This window comes from Corvus kubaryi, unplaced genomic scaffold, assembly GCF_017639235.1.
Source record: "Corvus kubaryi isolate FWS band 111438036 unplaced genomic scaffold, C.kubaryi_AGA036_p1.0 split3-131, whole genome shotgun sequence".
NCBI lineage: Eukaryota > Metazoa > Chordata > Aves > Passeriformes > Corvidae > Corvus > Corvus kubaryi.
In genome coordinates this window covers 1,943,694-1,966,325 of record NW_024582083.1, presented here as the reverse complement: position 1 = coordinate 1,966,325, position 22,632 = coordinate 1,943,694, and the positions used below count along the sequence as shown (strand labels likewise).

The window sequence follows — 22,632 nt, the reverse complement described above, 5'->3', positions numbered from 1 at the left end:
TCCTCTCCTCTCCTCTCCTCTCCTCTCCTCTCCTCTCCTCTTGTTTTCTTTCTTTCTTTCCTTTTCCTTCCTTCTTTCTTTCCAGCTTTCTTGTGGGCATCATGTGATGTTAGCTTCCTTACACACTCATATTCCCATGGATTTAATGAGTGCTCGGAAGACAGATGGCATGCCATTTTTTTTCAAAACATTTTAAAGCACATGACAGACAATTCAAGTTGACAGGAGTGCCTTGCTGAGGTGTCTGTAAAGCAAATGTGTTACTTGTTACTATTAGAGCAGAATAATTGTTTATGAAACGCATCCTCAAATTCAACAATGATTCAATGAAGTAAACTGAAATAAACTGTGCTATGTAAACACTGCACACTCTGCAGAGATGTTACCCACGTGTATGAAATAATTACGATCCAAGTGATGCAGTGTGATATTACACAATGATAGTCGCTGGAGTCCAAATGCAGGCAATTTTGTATGAAAATCTCCAGTCTGTGGGCAGTATTAAGGAAAAGACTATGGCTGGAGACAATAAAGATTACTCTTTTTCATGCAAGATGGAAAGAGAGAAGCATTCCTCCTTTTGTCTACCAGGAAGAGAGAAAACCACAAAAGCATTATCCATGTAGAAAGAAAAGACATAAAAGCAATGGACTCTTCTATCCTAGTTAAGATTGGCTGAAGTCGTAGGTTCAGCTTAAAAAATCATGGCTAATGATCCTCATGCTGCAGAAAACCTGAAGTAGAAGCCAGATATCTGCTTTTGGGAAAATAGCAGGGTCTCTGATAAATGCATGGTCTTCATGTGTCCATCTCCTCTGGTTTAGCAGCTACACTGTGAAAGTTAGGAGGTAAATACTAGCTTGAATACTCTCTGAACCTCTAGCTTTTCTTTTAAAAAAATGTCAAACATGGACAAATGTACTTCATTCCTGAATTTTATTTATTCTTTTTTTTTTTCAGTGCTCTTCAGAACTGACACTTCTGGTAAATTTAGAGTTCTCTAATAAAACAAACAAAACCCAAAACCCACCAAACACAGACACACACAAAAAAAACCCAACCAAAAAACCAAAAAAAAACCCCAAAAAACAACAAAACAACAATCAAACAATGGTATATGAGTTTTACATCCATCAAAAAAACTTGTATGGGGAGTGTCCCCTTGGTCAAGAAAAAAGACCATGATGTGCAGAAACTGGATAAAGAGAGGCTGAACTGTGACTGGAAAGAGAGCTTGTCTACAGCAGGCTGGGGATAATCCACCCCTGTGATGTGCAGTTTATGGTACATTCTCTATGTTGAGGATAGAAAAGGTACTGAAAGTTTAGGCAAGTGAGGATAAAACCATAGAACTATATTTAAAATATATATCAATGAATTATATTTATATGAGGGATGATTAAGAAAACCCAGCTGTTGAAAGAAGGTAGTTATGCATTTTATATAATCAGACATTACTTACATGACAGTCTGGTGGGAACAATAGCTAATTTTTCCCAAGGATGCTAATCTCCCCTGATAGTTATTGAAAGAAATTATTCACTGTGATAGATAAATTAAAAAATGATGCAAGCAGTCATCTGAAAATACCTCTTTTCATCTTTAATAACCTAATTCTTACTTCATTAAGCCAGCTGATTGGGTATTATTATGATTGACTACTTTATTAGAAGGACATACAACAGTAAGGGCTTCTGTATGTCACAAGAGGATGACGTCTTCAGCTGCTCAGTTAAGTACATGAGTGAGATGAAATGACAGTGAAGTATTTCCACAAGGAGATGTGATACGAAATTAGATTTGTTTAGGGCAATCCGATGGAGAAAATTGAATGTTGGGAGCTCCTTGAAAACTCTCTAAGCATTACTCTATGTGATTTGGGCTGCAAAATGCTAACAGCTGTAAAGAATATTGGTTTTGACATCTCCTATAATACTGGTGAACATAAAGGAGGTGAGCAGTCTATGAGATCTGAGTGATTGTCACTAGCACTATCAGAGTTGCCATTTATTATGGAGTGTGTTCAACACTCACTGCTGGCAAATTATCAGCTGAAGTTTTGCCAGTGTAAGTCCTTATGCTTAGGATCACAGTTATTTGTAATTATGGAGGGATGACTACATGGTCCCTTGACTTGCTGCTTTCTGTCAGTAAGTGGATGTGCTACATTAAGTTGGTATTCCTGTACTCAGTAAATTTGTGCCTCATTAGGGCTACCCTTGAAAACATATTCATGGTCACATAAATAATGTATGCTAAAATAGGGGAGGCTATATAAACAGTTAGTGCTTGTGGATGTGCCTTCAGTTTCCTGCTTTAAACAGCTTTTGGACTCTTCATAAATGTTATGAATGTCAAGACAGGTATTTGGGGGAATCATTGAAGTATTTCACTTCCATGTATCTCAGATCTGCTATTTCATGGGGGCTAATTAATGTGCTTAGGAAACAAAGATTTTGCTTTGTTTTGCTTTGTGTAAGTCCTTAGAACTTCTCATGAGAAGGGAGGTGAAGGATCAGCTCTTGTTACTTATTAACTATGTTTTTCTATTCCTGCAGTATAGGCCTTTAGCTGAATTTTCTCACCCTAATGAGTTCAGTCCAAATCACTTGGTCAAATCTTTCTGTCTTTATTCCCTCGCTTCCTTCTGACTTTGCCCGCTTCTCCTTGTCACCTTCTCCCAACATCCCACCTCCTTCCCCCTCCTCAACAAAGCAAACAGTTTACTGACTAAATATGAGTAGATGCAGTAAATTCTCAGGAGACTGCATCACAGGACCAAAGTGGGCAACAATTTGGATTTGCCCATACCATTTGTGGAGATTCAAAACCTGAGACTATGATTAAGTGATGTATTAGGGCAGAAAAACCTTGCCACTTGCTCCATCATAACAGGAAGGAAATTCTCTCTGATTAGACAAAACTTTCTTCTGTTAATTCTAATGTTGAGAGCAGTTTTTTGTATGTTTTGGAGCTAAAACCTTTGGTGATGAATACTTCTCCAAAATACTCTTTTTTTTTTTCTCATCAGAAACTGCAGTATTAGTTAAACAGATTTTTACAAGATAAATGAATTCTTGAAATGATTGGCCACAAATCTTACTTTGCAGCTTATATAAATGTGTAGTGAATGGGATGAGACTATGAGAAAAAAAAGGGGGAAGTTAAAACATTGTTCATATGTAAAATAAAAGCAAATTATGCAAGACCTTGAGTAGACATTTATAAATAGTTTTTAGATATTTTTAAGTGCTTTTCCTGAGCCTATTTCTTTTAACTATTGAGTATATTAGATATAATTAAAAGTATATTGCCTCTAAGAGAACAGGAGTCATTTACTCAGGAGTACTCAAACACTTCTGCAAAACTCTTAGATGTTATTGTACCAGACTTCCAGTGGATATTCTTAATGGTTACGATATATGCAATACACAAAAAAATATCCTTTCTATACAAAATAGTCAGTGGAAACTGCTGGGAGTGACATGTCCTTCTGTGGTGGTGTCAGTTTTGACTGTTTTCCAGACTGCCTTGCTGGGAGATGCTGACTGCTCTGTGTGACACACTTTGCAGTTTTGAAAAACTGTCTGAGAGGTGCTGTACAGAAAGTGGTGAGTTTACTCCCTGGATGGCTGAGCTGGTTATTTCTTCCTTGTTCCCAGTCCTCACTGTCTTGGGACTGAGGAGCTAAACACTGATACATTCTGTGGCATACATAAGGAGTGGGATGCATGGAGGGAAATAAGGGATTTCAGGACATGCTGAGATCCTAGATTTCATCTCTTTAGTCCAAAGTCCACTGATACACAGTAGGAGTGTCCAGTGTCTGTGATCAGACAGGAGTTATGGACAGAGGCTGAATGTGCAGCAAATGTTTCTTGAAGATAGTCTTGCAGGGGTGGGTGATGTTGGGGTAGTTTTATTTTAATGTGCCAGGTGCCTCAGGGCAGCACTGGCAGTGAAGTGTTCCATTTTACCAAAAGATGAAGCAGCAATAATACAGGCTCCTCCTCTGTGTTCCCTTCATGGTGTGCCTGACTTCTCACTGGGAGCAGCAGCACTTCAGTGACCGTGCTAACTCAAACACGGGCCTCACGCTGACGTGTGAAATAATCCTGGTCGTAGTGGGGAAACCTGTTTAGCCAGGAGGATATGAAAACATTAGGTAATTTGCCAAGGTTCTGATAGCTTTGTTTTGTTCTGGGTTTTGGTGTGTTGTTTTGTTTCTAGAGTTTTCACAGGGTTTTTACACTTTCACAGAGGTACCAGGAAGAAATTTCTTAAGAGGAAGAAGTTTTCAATTTTTTGAAAAGGTTCCTAAACTGTATAAAACCACTTTGTGTTGGCATGATAAAAGTTCACTGTTATCACACAAGAACAAATATTGCAGAGATTTTGCATGGTCTAGAAAAACAAAACAGACTGCAGGGTCATAAAAAAAAGATCACTTAACAGCAGAAGTGTGGAAATTTGGCCACTTAAATGTCTGAACTGGTGTGGATGGGAAAAGTTTGCCAAGTGGCAAAATACTGGGAGGAGAGGGGTGGTTTTTTTCTGTCATACAATTAGGCAGTTGTATTTTTCCTCAGCAGTTTATCTCAGGTCTGTATCACTTGCCTAGAAGGCTAAGGCCATATCAAAGGCATTTGTGAATTGCAACATAAAACTTGTTAGTTATTAATTTATATATTTTATATGTGTGTATATAGCACATATATATAAGTACAAAATTAGAAACTAACTGATTTTTCCCAGTGTAAACCACAAGTGCATTTCTGAAGAAAGGGGAACAAAAAGAGACAGCAGCCTCAGTGCTGAGCTGTCCAGACAAAGTGGAAAATAATGAGGAGCCCTGAGAGCTCACCTAGAACGAGGCACCTAGTCCAGTTACACCCCTTCTTTTTACAGGAAGAAATGCATGGCAGTGTGTTGACTGTGTGACCTGCCACTGAGTTATCATTTGACCTGGAAAGAAGGAAACCTCTTAAGCTCTTCCCTGGCTTAATTCTGTTCTAAGCCCATGACTCCTGTATCCCAGATACATGCCCTCATCATCAGATTTGCTTAAGCTAGGGAGGTCATCTTTAATACGCCAGTTGAAAAGCAAAATAGTTTCTTGAATGATGATTTCAGTTGATGTTTAATCCCCAAGGTCTTACATTTCTGGACAGTAATCATCTGGCTCGAGTGTCAAATCTCCTTGGCCAACTTTAATTTTTTGTTCTTGTTCCTATAACCTAAAACCACTTCAGACTGATGGTTATGACAAGCTTGTTCAGTGGTGAAAAACTGAAGCTAGTGACCATGTTTCCAGTAAGGGAGGGGACTTGAAAGCAGGTTTTTTTGGAGCCGAGTGCCCCAACCCGCAGGCTTTTGTTTAAAACAGGACTGAGCACATGTGCAGCCTGTTCTCCAGTTGCTTTGTCCCAGGCCTTACACAATTGCCATGTAATGTGGGAGGTATGCTTTCACAAGCAGTACAGGGAACAGTATGAAAATGCTGCTGGACATTTGAGCAGGACTGCTCTTTCATGTGTGACTCTTGGCAGAAGTTTAAGAGGCCACAGATTCAGGCACCACTGTGGTTAATGATTAGCACTCATTCTCTGTAAATCTTGCCTTAAATCAAAACCCAGGAGGAATCTGAAATAGCTGGTAGAGGGGACCTCAGTTACAGTGACCCCTTTTGTGCCATTATGCTCTGATTTGCGTGGGTTTTTTTGCTTTTAGATACATTAAATATCCTTTCCTGTTGGAGAATATTTTGGTTTTTCCTGTGTTAATAGAGAAATTCTTACTTGAAAGCAATATCTTGATTGTGTGGGAGAATGATTAAAACATTTAAAGAAAGGAATAAAAACCTCTCTTAGAAGAGTGTTCTTAATGCCTGAATGCTTTATGCTTGAGGAAAGACAGCTGCTGCATCCTTTTGTACATTGTGGACAGGTTCCAAGTGTGTGTACACATGGTCACACAGACAGACGTACAAGAATTATTAGCTTACATTTCCACATTAAGAGTAAGCCAGGCACAATAATGACCAGTACTGAACTAGCTGTTACAGATCTGGTCATGATAGATGGAACAGGTCTATCAGATCAAGTTCTTGTATCAGCTACTGTCCCTGCAAAAGGGGAGGTAATCATTATGACACTGATTTGTCTCTTGGACTCCACTAGCTCCACTAGCTTTAATGGGAAATCAGTGTGAATAAACTGATAATCAGAATAAACTCATAATCAGTGTGAATAAACTGATAATCAGAATAAACATGAGATCAGATTAATCTGCTTGATCTGATCTTATGATTTAAGCAGGCATCTGGAAAAAAAAGGCTAATGTCACTTTGGCCAATTAATGAACACACATCTCATTTTAAACAGTAAGTTAATCAATAAGAATTAAACAGAATCTTGTCTGATATTTTACTTTGTCAACTGTAACACACTTTAAAACCCCCACATTGAACTCCTGCTTACTCTGTGTCAGCAAAATCTTAACAGCACAGGACAGATTAGTCTTCCTTTAACTTTCTTACAAGGCTAAATCAGCTGTATGGATAAGGACACAGGTCAGAAATAAGGTAAAGTCATAATTACGTACAATTTTTTTCTCAAAAAATTTGCCTGCTGCTGTCCTCATACAATGTGATGCTCATAGTTATTTTCTCTATGGTATACACACCTTCAGAAAACATCACTAAGGACAATTTTTTTCCCTCTGTGTTGCCTTGCTTATAAGTTTCACTTGAAGAAAAAGGCTATCCTGGTCCTTAATTATTCTAGGTACCAGAAGTCTTGGTCAGAGACTATTCTGAGTCACAGTTTCAGCTGTCAGTGCCTTTTCTTCTTTATCACTGGGATCTCCAGGTTTTCAGAATATGGCATGTTCTGAAATGTCATTGTATCACAAAATCTCATCTGCTCTGCTGAAAAGAGCCGCTTGCAATCTAAATGTACTTGCTAAAAGAAACTAATTCTCTTAAGAGCTTTTCTTAAAAATTTTATTTTTCTTACAGATGCTCACCTGTTTGACAATGCCTAAATCTGCTTTTTCTTCTATATGTAAAGGATGATCTGTGGAAAAATAATCCTACATGCATAGAACTAATGTTATTAAATGTTCTACAGCTCCCCTGGAAGCACTTATAATCTGAAATTCTGAAAAACGCCTTTCGAGTCAAAAGCAAGAACTGTACAAAGTTGCAATCCCCCTTTGCTCATAGAAACTCGAATAGGATTTCAACATATCTTTTAATAATAAAACTTTTGTGGAACTTTAAAATAATAATAATAATAATAATTTTCTCTCAAAAAAATTCTGAAATGTACTCTTGTACAAAATTGTGATTGCTTTTATTAGTATTCCTCAGGGTCAAAAGTTTACTCGGTCTGTGTGACTTAATTAAGAGTCCACAGAAACCTCTCCAGCATATGATCAGACTTAAATCAAAACTGTAAACAGCATTACTACTATAAGAGAGTAGTTTTTTATATTAGTTTAATTGCATATCATGAAGTTTGTTTTGGTTCCTGAACAGGAACTCTCACATGTGCTTCTGTATTTTGGGTTTATCTACCTGAATGTGTTTGAAATTTCAACCCTTCTGGTACAGCGATGCCTCATACAAGATCCTTGGGATTTTGGGGCAAGGATACACGAAAATGAGAGAAATTCATCTCATTGTTTGTATCTATGTATGAAGCACCTTTTTGTCCACGAAGGGGGTAGCAAGGGCAGGACTGAGAGCTCCAGCTCAGTGAGGCCGCTACTTCGTGCCCCACATGAATTCCAGCAGAGAACATCGGGTCCAGGCGCAAAGCGTGGCAGTGGCTAAGCTGGATGCTGTAAAATGGAGCTTAAAACCGGCAAGGGTGAAGCGAAAAGCAGAGGCGATGCCCGTGTGCGAGCGCAGGGCCCTCGGCAGCCGGGGCGGGCCCGCCCGGGCCGCAGAGCGAGGGCAGCACCCCGGGCGCACGGCGCGGCTCCTTCCCCGCCGGCACCGCGGCCGCGGGCCGCTGCCGGTGACGTCACGCCGCACCCCGTGACGCCTGCGCTCAGCGCGGAGCGGAGCCGGCCTCGCTGGACAGGGAAACGCGCTCCGTGAGGGCAGCGAGCCGGCGGCCGGGAGGTACCGGAGCGCACGTGGAACACGTTCTCCCGTCCTTCTCCTGTAGCCGTGGCGGGGCGGCAGGCGCAGCCCGCGCCTGGCTCGTGGCGGGGAGGGACACGGAGGGACGCAGGGACGGCGCGGAGCGGCCGCGCTGCCACCGTGGCACCGGCGGCGCACGGGCTGCGCGTCCCGGCGTCCCCCGCGGGCCCGGCGGCGGCGGCGCTTCCCGCTGTCCGTGCCGAGGGCTCCACCTGCAGCCGGGCCGCGAGCGGGAGCCGAGCTCGGCCGCGCTGCCGGCACGGACGGGGGACGGAAGGAGGGAGGGCTGCGGGAATGCCGCTCGCCGTTGCTTCAAGGTGCCCTACTTGGGCTGGCAGCCGAGTGCCGTGGGGTGGTGTCATTGGAGCCCCGGGGTCACGCGTTAAGTGCTTGGTTCGGAAAGGTCGTATAGGTGCTTGCGAGTGCCTGTTGCTCCAAAGACACCCGGTTTTCCCTTCGGTTATCTATCCAGGGAACGGCAGGTCATTACTCCTGCTGCAGCTTTTTTCTCCCAAGTCCCAACTGCAAGGAGCCTGTATGGCGTTTCTATGTTAAAGCACAAACTTTACATTACTGCGTTGCAGGCGGGCCCTGTGCCCCACCTGTGAATGCCTGGTTGATGCACAAGGGGCTTTCTCTGTTCCAAGAACTTGCCAGGAAAAGCAGACGTGTGGGTTGGTTTCAGGCACTTGTGAATACTTTGTTAGGGAAAAGGACAGAACGTCTGCTTGTTCAGACTCTGTCACAGAGGACCAAAACCATCATGCCGTTGCATGAGTTGGTGGTGGCCTGGTACGCTTAGTACTGTGTGCTGTTCTGGTTATCACTCATCCAGAAGGGTTTAATGGACCTCAGTGAGGCCAAGGGTAAGGTCTAAGGATTCAGACACTCTTTAGTGAGGTACTGAATAGCTTCCATATGTGTAGGAGTAACTGAATAGACCTGAAAGAGGATTCAGGTGGAGAGTGAAACAGTAAGGGGAAGTTATGAGGAGAAATGCATAAAATTATCTAATCAGAAAGCAAATTAAGAACAAAAGGAAGTACTTTCCCACAAATAATGAAACTCATTGCTTCAGGATGTTATGAAGACAGTATAATTGGGTTCAAAAAGGATTTATTCAAATGTATGGAAAAAAGATTCATTATTATTGCTTGGATTCTGCTTCCATCTCCTCAGGAAATCCCAAAACAGCTGATTGGTTTCCAGAGCTTGCAGAATAAAAGATCATTCTACAGAAGTACTTTCTTTGTGTGCACCATTCTAAACATCAAAGCTAGCTACTTCACGATCATTTTGTATTTCAAAAAGCTTTTTTTGCTTCCTTCAAAAGCAGAAACAAAAAACCCCAGGCTAGTGGTAAAACATAGTCTGACAGTATTAAACCAGTGTAAATACAATAGTTTCGAATTGTACTCAGTAACATTTGCACTGGTGGTGTCCAAGACAGATACTTTGGATGGAGTGAGACCTTGAGGCTAAATGACTTCAGCACAAGAATAGTGATTGCAAGAATAATATAATTACAACCGGTACATCGGCTTTGAATAAGCAGCTGAACGATACATTGTGGCCTTTAGGTACATAAATCACATAATTCATCCCTTGAATAGGAGTTACCATAACTCTGGTATTGGAATGCTAGGTAACATGTGTGATTTTTGTTTTTACTAGTTCAGAAGTATTTAAGAATTAACTTTCATTTGTGGAAGCTGTGCCTAATTTAGTTCAATTGGTTTTTTTTTTTGATGAATAAAAAAGCAACAAATCACTAATTCTATAACCCGCTATTACAAACTGCTACAAATGGGTAAAGGCTGTGATGTTGCCAAGAATAGCAGCTATTGTCTTGCTGTACTGCACATGAAGTTTGTGGTTTATTTGCAATTTGTGAATTATTTTGAAGATGGGCAAGGTCTGTGCCATTTTTGGAGGATCCCGTGGAATAGGCAAAGCTGTGGCAGAGCTCCTGGCACAGAAGGGCTGCCGCCTGGCCATCATTGCTAGAAATCTGGATGTGGCCCAGACCACTGCACGGAATCTTGGTGGTATGTATGCTGCTGTGCAGTTATCTCCTCACTGTCCCGTGCTTAGGTGACTTGTAAAAATAGCTAGTCATTAAAAACCCCTTTTTGTTTAACTAGATGAAAAGGAAAATAAAGAGTGAGAAATAAAAAAAAAAAAAGCTGTATTGGTACAATTTTGTTTTCACAATAGTTGTTGAGAAAGCAGGTTACCTATTTAATCTGCATTATAGGAATTTTAAGATGAATGGAATTGTTCTGGTTCGCAACAGGAAGGTGGTGTGAATTGAGTCATCCTCAGCTCCTGAACAAGCTAGAACTGAGACCAGTCTGCTCATGCTGAACTTCTGATTTCAAAAGGCAAAAAATACAAAACAAGGAATTTTCACATTATTAATTAATACGATACTTGAAAATTGTCTGTATTTAATTATTTGGGCATTAAATAGGTTCCTTAAATTATAACAAGTTCAACATCTGTTTTACAACTGAGTTGATAAATTCAGAAGAAGGTTTATGAATTATATACAGCTTTTACTGTTTATTTTGATGTTATATGTATTTCAATACAGCAGGACATCTGGCACTTAGCTGTGACGTGTCCAGTGAACAAGAAGTCCAAAAGACTTTTGAGGAGATGCAGAGGAATTTGGGTCCTATTAACTACTTGGTTAATGCAGCTGGGATCAACAGGTTGGTTGCTCCTTACAAGACTATAGGTACTTAATGCTATACGAAGGCAGCTCTCTGTAAGGTGCTCTCGACCTTTGCATTTCGTAAGATAGTTGCTAATGAGCACATCTGCCAACAATATTAAGTGCTTGCCAGTATTTTGTTCCTGATGGCAGTAAAATGCTAACCGATGATACAGCTTTCACTGTAGTTTCTGCATTCTGAGTTCCCCCTCTACTCTTTCTTCCATTTTTTCCCCCCAAATGGTCCAAAACAGTGCTTGATACCTCTCTGCAAAAGAGGCTCTATGGCCAGAAGCATGGGTAACTTGTTCTTGCTGTGTTGCATTTTGAACGCTCGAATGTATAGAACCACATACACCCCCATAATATTCTATCAACAGTCATTTTTTAAGAGTACATGTGATCAGTGGGGTTGTTTAGCGAGTTCCTTGGGGGTTTTTTGGTTTGTTTGTCAGGGATGGTTTGTTACTGAGAACCAAGACTGAAGATATGATAGCCCAGATTCACACCAACCTTTTGGGAACGATGTTGACTTGCAAAGCTGCTGTAAAGGCCATGATTCAACAACAGGGAGGTGCTATTGTCAATATAGGTGAGTTACTTGTGTAAGCCAGTAGAATTCTGTGTACTAGTCTTCCAGAAATATTTAGCAGGTGTAACATACTACATTACTTGTTGCAACTAACTTGTTTTCCTTTTCCTTGTATTTAGGCATTCTATATTTAGCATATCTTGATGAATGCGTATTCTTTTGTGTAATTTCAGCAACTTCTAAATAGAAAACCAGCTTTTTTTCAGTAATAAACACCTCAGAGTTTATATTTTATTGAAAAAAGAATTTTGCTATTTGTACTAGTTTGAAAACACACCAGTGGGAGATTGCAAGTCAGAATTATAATTTAATAAGAAAATTAAAATAAATGCAACAGTACAAGAACACTGACAGAGTCAGGATACAGCCTGACACCCTGTTAGTCAGGGTGGTGGTAGCAGTCCAGATGAAGTGGTCCTGTTGAAGCAGTGATCCTGTGGAAGGGTCTGCTCTTCACCTGAGGGTACAGTGGTAGCTCTTGTCCTCTGGGAATCCGCTAGGTAGGGCTGACTGAGGTGCTCCAAACCCCAGATTATATCCGGGTAGGAATGCTTGGTTCCTCCCCCTGGGTGGAGCATCTCACAATGGGATGATGTAATTCTATGAGTCATGCAGTGGGGCTTGATAGCCCATTAAACAGAAGACATCCCTCTGGAGAGAGTTATCAGGGATGTGTCATGGAAGAGATAAAGAACATTGCCCCACCTGGTTTTAACAGCTGGTGATAGAATACATACTTTTGCTTACATCTTACATTGTAACCTAAGATACTATTCTTAACCAATTCTTTCAATATCTAGATCTACCAGCTGCTGGCTATTAACTAAGAATTGATAGGTACAGTCAGTTTCTTTCTTCTTTTATTTGATCAGGGGGAGGATACTTTCTCTTAGAAAGTCTTCATTTTACTCTCATGGTGCCTGTTGGTCAACATAGGTACATGGATTGTACAAAAATCACAGATACTTGGGGTTTTGCTTATCTTAGCAGGATAAAGTGCATAAAGTAATACATATTTTACTCATTTTCTTGGGATCTCATTTCTCATTCCAAGTTTAAAACTAAAATGATAAAGCTAGTACAAGGTTTCAAGTTACCCATTTAATCTTCTCTTTGATGCTTCTTTATTTTAGGGAGTATTGTAGGACTTAAAGGCAACTCTGGTCAAAGTGTGTATAGTGCTACCAAAGCAGGATTAGTTGGATTTTCACGCTCTCTTGCTAAAGAAGTAGCAAAAAAGCAAATTCGAGTCAACGTTGTTGCTCCAGGTCAGTTTTTGAGGAATTCCTGTGTGCTTGACTGTTGCAATTCACTAAGACTGTGGATATTTCTTGTACTCTGAAAGTAACTTAAGGCAAATTGTTATTATTTTCTTCAGCTGTGTAAGTAAATGTTTTTAATATCTTTTGTTTGTTTGTATGTTTAAAGTATAATACATTCTTTTAGAAAACTCTCAGTCTTTTTAAGGGAACACTGAGAAATTTGGAAGAGTAAGCCTACCTGTTTCTATAGAGGTTATTATTACATAATAAATGTCTTTCTTTTTTCCTTTGTTTCTTCTTCAAAACTTGCTGTCCTTGCAGATGGAAAGATTAGAACTAATTATAGACAGAGAGCTATCCTTGTCTCCAGCTAGAGAATGCTTATTTGTTATTAGAGAAACATGACAGACCATGAGAAGCTGTCATAAAAGCACCCCTGTCTCCCTGTAGTAAAAGGAGGGAGTCCTAAAAGTTATTTCTGTGAGTAAAGGCTGTGATTTCATAAGATGATCTAGTTCAAGCAAACCACCACCCTTAAGGAAAAATCCTTTCTATATAGTTTTTCCACTCATAACTGTGTACACTGCTGCTTACCTTCTGCTACCTCTGATGCCTTTCAGAATTCTACATGAACCTGTTCAGCTTGTGAACTAGGCAGGAAAAATACTTTTATTCTTTAGTGAGTTGAGCAGCTCTTCCACAGCCATCATAAAGGGGCAGTTTTACAGTAGAAAGCAAAAGGGAGACTTTCCCTTCTTGATGGCAGCTAGAAAGCAGGTAAGATCAGCTCTTTATGAAGCTGCACCTTGTGTGTAGAGTTGTGCAGCAGTGGGAAAGCCAAATCTCAGATAATGGAAAATTGTAAAAAATGTCCTTCAAAAATGTCAAGAAATATTCTTCAAGTGAGTGCTCTAATAGAAGTTATTCAAGCGCTGTCATAAGTTCTAAAATATAACGCAAAATCACTTTCAAGGCTGAGAGGGTTTCTTGCCAGACATTTTGTGCTTGTATTTTAATTGAGAACACTTTGGTGACATGAGTATATTTTGTCTTTCAGAAAAGTGATACTAAATATGGGTTTGGGACTGAATTTTAATTACCCTTTCTTGCTTGGTTGTTTGGTGTTTGGTTTTTTTTTTCTTTCATGGACTTCTGTAGATCTCTGCATTTTCATTATTGCATCACTGTTTCCAAAATTGAAAGGTATTTTATTGGTTAGATAAAAAAAGTGTTCTTGGCCATCAAATGATGTGGGCTGCTTTGGAGACTTTGAAGAATGGTAGCTGGTGCTGAATCCTGGTAGTAGATTTCACTTTGTAGGATTCAGTGGGAAATCCACTAGATAAATTTAGTTGAAGATTAGGTAACTCTTCATATATCTCTCTGCTCTTAGGCTTTATTCACACAGAGATGACAGCTCATTTGGAAGAAGATCAGTTGAAGAAAGCAATTCTCCTTGGAAGATTTGGAGAGCCTCATGAAGTTGCACAAGCTGTTGTCTTTCTTCTAGAATCTTCATATGTTACAGGGAGTGTTCTGGTTGTAGATGGAGGCTTGCAGCTTATGACCTAAGTACTACCTTGAATAAATTACTGCTTTAATGTCATGTTGGTAACATAGAAATATATACTAAATGAAGGGAGAGGGTTGGAAAATGTTTGAAGACTGATGTACATAATTGACTTAGTCTTATTTGGTCAGAGGAGAAATTCAGCAGCAGTGAAGTGCAATGTGTCTGTTTAGCTGCCTGAAAGAGTCTGTTTGGTATTACAAAGTCTGTGCATGAAACAATTTGAAAAAGATCTGGTTTTGATATGGTGATAGCTTTAATAATGTGCTGATAAGTTTTTAAAGCACTGTATTTTTATAAAGTCCTGTTTTCTAATTTGGGGTAGAGTGAGATTTTATTTGAATTATCATGTTACACCAAGGTTAATAAAGTGCAGAGACATGTTTAATGGGTGGCAGGTATGATTGCATCAAGTTTTTCAAGTACGGCAAAGATTGTGAACTGCATAGTTTTGCATTCTTATCAGTTATTCCCTACAAAGTAGCAAGGAGTTTCCTTTGAGCTTTGTTTGTTTGTACCTAACACTACAAAGCTAGGAACTTCTAGATCTTCAGCTTACCTGAATTGCCTTTAGGAGATTTAATTATATGCAATGTGTTTTTATAAAGACAAACCCTACTCAGTTCCATTCCTGAATGAATGTACAGCACTCAATCCAGTGGCACTTGTGTGTGGCCATGAAGGACTGTTACAGCACTGGAGCTGCTAATCCTGTCATGTTCTCAGCTTGAGCTGCACATGCACTGCTGAACACTACAGCTGCAGACCTTGCTGCATAAGAGACTTATCAAGGACTCAGTAGATGTTTAGAACATGTATCACTTGCAGAGCACGAAGTCAAGGTGTTTTGCCCTCTATCATCATGAACACTCAGTTCAGCTGTTAATTTGATGCTCCCTCATATGTATGTACAGTCAATAAAATAGCCATTTATTTTATTCAAAGCAACGTTTGAAGCAGAGTAATTATTCTGCTGTAAATGATTCTGAGTGTTCCCGTCTTGCTGAAAACTTACCAAATGTTTGACCTCAGGCTTTTCTATTGAGCTCAAGTAATTTTTGATAATTGATGCTTTTATTATCTCTGAAGAAAAATATGAATGTGGTTCAGGACCTTCACTTCTTAGCTCTGGTGTTCATTGCATCATGATCCAGATGTTGATTCAGCTTTTGAATTACTTCCCATCTTGGCACACAGCACAGTACAGAAAGAAGAGATCTCTGTGATGATAACTGAGTCTTTAAAGTCGGAGATTTTCTTCATTTGTGCAGCTGAGATGTTTTGTCTTTGTGCCAGAAGACAGTGCATGTTCAAGCTTCTTGCAGGTATGCATTGAGAAATAATACAAGGAATACTTGTATGATCAGGAGATTTTACAGTTGGTTGTGCTACTCACTTTGGAATATAAAATACCACTGAAAGTAATCCTTTCAGGATTCCTTATTTTCCTGTTACTGCTGTTATGTGTCATATGGGTCTTTGCACCAAAAATATAATTGCTAATTATGTTTTTCCTTGATAGAAGGAATTGGCCAGAGATTACATGAATTTTTTCCAAGGGCACTGAAGGTGAGGAAGGACAGCTGGTACATTCTTACTAGTCGAATAGGAATATGTCAGTGACTTGGCTGCTGCCCATACCTATGGTTTGTATTTTACAAACAAAGCCTGTGTGACATACCTTGACCAAAAGCCAAACCTAAGAAACATTAAATAATTCCCTTGTAGTGAGTTCTGACCCTAATTTTTTTTTTTTTTTTCTTTGTTAAGGGAGTTGTTAAATAAATTATTACAATGGAATTTTTAGTTTACATTTGCAATTAAAAGCTGAAATAATGCTGTCAGAAGAATCTCAGTATGTACTGAAACTTTTTAAAGAAATTACTGTGGCATGCTATGTTTCTATTATTGCTGTTGCCACAAGACCAGACTGAAGTGTTGGTAGCTTTAAACCATACTTTTAAAAAGCTTTTTTCCCCCTTTTCTCCAGACTGGTAAATTAGAACTGAAAACTGGTTAACATAATCCTGGTTCTGTCTAGCCTGGTGTGATGTCTCAGGCAGGGGAAGAGGGGAATGTCCAGGGCGGGTGACAGAGCAGGTGTGTGTCTCCTTAGAAGACTCTGGTACCTCCCGCAGTTTGTGACTGGGATTTTTGAACCCACCAATGGGTAGCTCTGGTTGAGGCCTGCAGGCATTAAAAACAGCCCTCTGGTGCTCTCTCTGTTTTGCTTTTGATTTTGTAGACCTCTATCTTATCCTGCCTGCCTTCATTGTTTCTGTTTCATACTGAAGAAACGTATTTCTTTTAATTGTTTGTTGCTAGAGAGCTCTTTTATATCTTGTATTGTCTGTGTTAAACTTTGCTTTACTTTTCCAGTTTCTCAAGGACAGAGAAACAGATAGAGCTTCTTGCAGAATTCACTGTGGATCTATTTTTAAAAAATTACGTTTTATGTTTTGCTTTATGTTGTTTCCAAAAATGATAAAAGTGTTTTGCTTTTTCCTAACCTTTGCAGTTATATTTTCAGACCAATAACTCAGTCCCTAATAATTAATGGTCAACTTGGAGTCCATTTCTATATATCTATGTAAAGGTCTGAATATTTGTATTTTTTTCAGCATAAATTGTTCTCAAATATCTACAATGAGATTAGTTTGCTGGTTTTAACACCTGTTTCCTCAGTGAAATGGTTCTGCAGTTTTCTAATTCCTTAATCCGTTTGTTACTTTGAGTAACTTAGTGTTCCTGGAGTACACTGTGGTGTTCAGAAACTGCTGTCTCAGAACCCTTAGAAATAGGGATTGTACTTTGCCTGCCCCAACAGAGGTGCCTGGGGTGTTCTGTTGGCACTGCACATCCTTAGGAAACAACAGCTGCTGATTCATACCCTTTGTCTTCTATCTTTAAACGGTGTACTGATATGACAACTTCTTTTGGCAGCACAGCATCTTTAATAGTTTTTGGCAAGGGAATGTGTCAGATGCCTTTTAGAATTTCAAACATGCACCATTATTAGATCTCTGTACTCTCATCTCTTTTAAGTTCCTATTTAGAAGAACTCTAAAATGTTTATCAAACATGACTTTTCCTTTGCAAAAGCAGCTCTGTATGTTTAACCTGTTGTTTTCTTGGCTTTAGAACAATTTCTGGCAGTTTGCTATGTACAGAAAAATAGAATTGGTCTTTAGTTCCCTGGACCCCTCTGGAATCCCTTCTTAAAAAACAAGTGGTCCTTCCACCCACTAAAATCACAAAAACTTGCTGTCACTTTTGCCAGCTTCCAGTCGCTTGATAACAAGGCAGGTTTCACTCAGAAGTTTCACACTGCAGTTACTTGGTATCTTTTAGAATTGGGGAGTGATAGCCTCCCATCTTCTCCCATTTGTCACTCTTTCCTCTGTGACCTCTCCTGATGTTTTGCTCTGAGGAGTAAAAGCTTCAAGTGGCCTGTAAAGGTTTTCAAGTTCCTGCATGGTATCAAAAACTGATTGTAGGGTTTTGTTCAGTCTGGGGATTTTTTTTCCTCAGTGGTCTTTCCTTCCCTGATCACTTTGCTTTTTACTTTGACCATCTGCTTCCCTTCTTTGGGCACAGTTCCTGTTCCTGAGGTGCTGGTCACTGTCAATGCACTTCTGCAGATTTTTCCTCTGCGCTCTGATCTGTCTGTAAATGTTACATTCAGTGACTGATTCCATTTGACTCCTAAAGCTAGACTGCTGGTTTTACAAAGGTTGATGTTTAAATGCTAGGAGCTTCCACCTGCCCACAAAAATAAGTTTAATTTGAGGTGTGTGTTTAAAGTTGTTGTACTGAAGTTCAGTACATTCAATCTTAATGTTGTCACTGGGCACTGAATCTTAATTTTGACTTGTCTTTTTGGCTTCACTTCAATATTTTCTTATTGTATGTTGCTTCTTTTTTATGGAAGTCTGTGGTAGTGGACTGCTGTCTTTATTAATGAACTTGGTCAATAGACTTGCAGAAATAAAAGTCACCATCAAAAAAACCCCAGTATTTGAAAACAGCGTTTTGGCTCAGGCCTTGTATGGTCCTGGGGACCACAGCCAGAGTTGGGTGGCCTTGATCAGCTGCATGAAAAAGAATATATTAAAAAAGTGATCTTGGCCTCTTCAGTGGGATATTTATCCAACATATTCATAACTGCTGTCTGTCATCACAGTTACATTGCTGGCCTTACACACCTCAGATGTCATAGCTGTGGCTACCATTGTAATGGTGTTGGTACTGATATTGTCTAATAACAGTTTACCTTGCTAGTTTTGGAAATTCAATCCCTATTTGATTGGATTATTTAATGTGTTGATATTTAGTTTTATGACTCTCCTATATATTTTGTATCAATATCTTACTTTTTTAATCTTCCTTCCATCATATTTCTGGTATGTCTGTTTTGTCACTGTCCTTGATTAAAAGCAGACATTCAGGCTTTATATCTTGTGCTGCTGGCATTTATGCCAAGCTGTATATAAATGTTTGGGGGGTTTTTGCATATGGGTGTTTGTGAGTCAGACTGTGCACTTGACTGACTTACAGTGACTTCTCAATTGAATTCTGAAAACTTCAGTCCACTATCTTATCAGACATACATAGTTTCTGTGATTCCATTCCTAATGGAGTGAGAGAATGTGCTCTTACCCATCTGATGTTTCTTCACCTGCTATGTTGCTTAAAACTCTCCTATAATCTCTTAAGTACCAACATCTTTTTGCTTTTTTTTTCTCTTTAACAGAGTATTTTATGGATTCCCACTACTCCATGTTTCTGCAGTTTCTAAAGAATCTGTAGTCCTCTTCCTAGAATTGTTTTTTCAGACATGCATTGAAGCTTCACCTCATCCACCTGGTTGTGGGAGCATTTCAAGAAGGCTGCAGTGCAAGTCTGGTCTTTAATTTACTCTGTTTTATTCCAGATCTTTTCTCCTACCCCACCCCATGTCACTGGTTTCTACATGGCTTTTCAGTACTACCACAGAATTTCTAAAGAGACCATCAAGGCATGTTTTGAGGGTGACTGCTTTTGCAGCTGTCATTTAATTCAGCATGCAGTCCTCTTACACAGCAACCCCCTTTGTGACTCACCCATAATTATTGCTTTGAGTTTTTACTCAGCGGGGTTCCTGCTTCAGAGAGGATATCGTTGCTAAAAGAAGGTTGTGTACTGCAGTATTTACTCATTTCTGTGACCTGCCTTGTCATTGCCAAGTTAGGAAACCTAAAATTGTTCTTCTGTTGGCTTTGAGTTGGATTCAGTTCAAAGTTCATAGGTAGTGAGATTTGCATGTTCTGGGGTTTAGTTGAAGCATATTGCAGACCTAGAAAGTTAATTGTTTTGTATGTCTGTTCTCTGCATTTTTCTAATGTTTGGGAAAATGATGGATTACTCTTGTTCATCTTTTGTCCTGGGGAGGTCATTGGAGCCTTACTTCTGCTTATCTCTAAAGAAATATGTTTGTAGCTTAGGACTTGCTGTAGTGACCTCACTGTCTAACACAAACAGTCTCCTCTTGCTCTTCAGGCATCTCTTGCAGTTGATGGGCTGTACAGGGCTCTGAGCAACCTCGTCTAGTGGGAGGTGTCCCTGCCCACGGCAGGGGGCTGGGAACTAGATAATCTTTAGGGTTCCTTCCAACCCAAACCATCTGTGATTCTGTGATTACTGTCAGTAAAAGTTTGTAGCAGGACACATAAACTATTCATGAGGTGGTTTTGGTTTGGGATTTTTAAAAAATATTGCAGCTGTAAGGAGGAGCTCTGGTGGAGAACAGCTTTTGCAGACTAAGGTAATGGAAGGATATAATTTGGCTGAGTTGGTGCATGCTGAGTGAGTTAGGGTTGTATCCCGTGAAAAGATTTCATTGTGGCCTCCTGAGGGCACTCTATCCTAAGGCATTATTGTGTTAGTAATGTCTCGGTGAGTAAAGCTGTATTGTTTTAGGGAAGTGGAGTTGCCTGTGTAGATGCAAAGCTGATGGCTGGCATCCCTGTTACTTGTTTTGTAAAACCCAGTTCCATATATCCTGAGCTGCTGGAGGTTGTAAGGCATGACTTTTAAAGATGGAATGGATTTCAAACTGCGATCAGTAAAATTTGGATAGAAACTGGATATCTAAATCCCAGCTTGCAGAATCTCTTTGTTACATTATTAACTACAGTTAAAACATACATTGTAATGATTATTTATTGCTGTAGGACAAATTTTCCTACTTTGATGCGTTGCACAGTGTGAGAGAGAGGTTGTCTTGCATGACTCTGAAAGATACATTGTCCATTGCAGTTATGTGACTTTTTTTCTGGACGCAACAGTGTAGTTGATTTAAGTAAAGCAAAATGAACTCTTCAAGGTCAGGTGCACCCACTTGATTCAGTTAATCAATATTTGAAAAGACTGGTCAAGTGTAGTTGTGGAGAGAAGTCATTGGGTGTGCTTAGTGCCTGAAGAAGTAAGAACTCTAAGTCCCAAGTCATATTTGATTTTCACACACACACATTGTGTTCAATTTCAGATCATACGCTAAAGGCTCCTTTTTGCTGTCGATATGTCTCATAGTAAAAAATGCTGCCTGTACCTTGCCAGACATCTTTGGGTCAGCATGACTATAATCACAACTGTTCTGGTATTTTTATGGTTTTATTTTTTATGTTAACAGCTCCTCTCTGTTAAAGTCTGGGATATTTTTTGTTCATTGTATATAACAAAATTGCCAGTTTGAGTTTGTCGGCACCAAATGCAGTGAGACATCATCCAAGTAGAAGCCACCAAAGCTTAACTTGGTATCATTACACACACATTAGGGCAGTGGGAGCATGGGGGGCAGATGTCACAGAGCAAATGGAGTTGTGTGGATGTTCCTCAACATTTCCCAGGCTGCTGGTACTGAAGTGCCCCTTGCATGTGTAGCATGCTGATGGGTTTGAAATCGCTGCATGATTTAAAAGAAATTGTTTAAGAATAACTGCAAACCGATTATATGGTATTGCTGAAGCTTGTTAGTGAAGCAGTTTGATGTTTTGGGAATTCTAACTTGCAGATCTCCCAGCTCGGTATTTCTAATGCTGAATGCACTAAACTATATGTTCCAGGTCTGTGCTGGAGGCTGTACTCTCGACACCTGTATGCCCATGACCTGTTAAAAGCTCTCAGTTGCAGTGTTTTAATTCTCCTCTCAATATGACCTTTTATCCTGCTTTTTCAGATAGTTTGTAAATTTCTACTGAAAACTTCCTGCAACTTCAGAGAAAAGAAGGAATACAGTAATTTCTCGTGGTTTTTTTAGATGTCATTTAGTGTGCATGTATGATTTTTGATGGTGAGATGTCCCTGCCAGCAGCAGACTGGAACTGCATCCATTCTCTGCAGGCTCTTGTAACTCTGTTGTTGGAAGGCATATACAGAATGGAGAGTAATTTTATAGCTCACCATAATTTTCAGGACACCAACATGGAGATGTCCTTAATTTGCAATAGACTACAGGTGTGTTGCCTGGTGTATAGAAAGTCTTCTCGTATTTCCAGCACCTTTCTAGTAGCTCAGATAGGTCCTGTGTTTGGCAATCTGGGTTTTGTACTCTCAGTTCTCTAGAAATACTCTGTGATGTCTGGGCCAAGAGTTGTCCAAAAAAGCGACAATATGTTTCCCTGAAACGACGTTGTTAAATACATAGGGAAAAAGTCCTACCATAATCCATTCAGTGTGATGAGATTTGTAGAGCTCCTTCTTCAAGTGTTGTAATCATTCTGTGCAGTGGCCATGTACTGTTATTTTTTTCTGCTTTCTTGTTCTGCAGCTGTTCCTGGACGGTTTATGCTACTACAGAACTAGAAAGTGATAGCAGTTACATACTTGGCCCAGGGTTACCTGTTGCACTGCAGTTGTTTTATAAAGCACAACATTTCTCCTTCTAGGTGGTGTTGAACTGAAGTTCATTTGTCTCCATCTGTATGGCTGCTGAAATCACCGCTGTACAGGTACTGCTGCTCATAGTCTGGCTTTTTTGCTCTAGACATGACTGAGCATTATGTTCCAAACACATTTTTAGTAGAGATACAGTGCAGTATTAGATAATTTTATGCTTTAATCACTTCTGTTAAAGGATGCAAACTGGCTTAATTTTGAGTTGCAAGCTTTAAGACAAGTCAAAGAATACTGTGTGATGTCTGGAATACATTGTAAATTCCTTGGGGCAGGAATTGTGTTTCCATCTGCCTGATGTGTTTTACATGCTCATATTTCTGTTCAAACAGAAAATCTGTGCAGAGGGAAGGCCATTTCTTTTAGTCAGTTCAGAAGAATGAGATAAATGTCAGTAAATTCTAC

The 22,632-nt window shown here is 39.7% G+C and overlaps 1 protein-coding gene across 3 annotated transcripts; it reads left to right on the top strand.

Moving 5' to 3' along the window:
• The first annotated feature begins 8,023 nt into the window (after positions 1-8,023).
• Positions 8,024-14,683, top strand: CBR4 (carbonyl reductase 4). Of its 3 annotated transcripts, none has more exons than XM_042015008.1 (6): positions 8,024-8,131; positions 10,059-10,200; positions 10,752-10,869; positions 11,327-11,463; positions 12,597-12,731; positions 14,119-14,683. In XM_042015008.1, the coding sequence occupies exons 2-6, from the start codon at positions 10,059-10,061 to the stop codon at positions 14,295-14,297; spliced, it is 711 nt and encodes a 236-aa protein (XP_041870942.1). In that variant the 5' UTR covers positions 8,024-8,131; the 3' UTR covers positions 14,298-14,683. The 3 variants fall into 3 exon arrangements, with proteins under 3 accessions (XP_041870942.1, XP_041870940.1, XP_041870941.1); XM_042015006.1 differs by having other exon boundaries at positions 10,749-10,869; XM_042015007.1 differs by lacking the exon at positions 8,024-8,131 and having other exon boundaries at positions 8,513-10,200; positions 10,749-10,869.
• Positions 14,684-22,632: the final 7,949 nt, after the last annotated feature.

Bases quoted from the DNA above. Each gene is read 5' to 3' on its own strand.
- CBR4 (XM_042015006.1), top strand. From the start codon at position 10,059: ATGGGCAAGGTCTGTGCCATTTTTGGAGGATCCCGTGGAATAGGCAAA. The intron at 10,870-11,326 runs GTTGGTTGCTCC...TTTGTTTGTCAG, and splicing joins AATGCAGCTGGGATCAACAG to GGATGGTTTGTTACTGAGAA. The intron at 12,732-14,118 runs GTCAGTTTTTGA...CTCTGCTCTTAG, and splicing joins AGTCAACGTTGTTGCTCCAG to GCTTTATTCACACAGAGATG.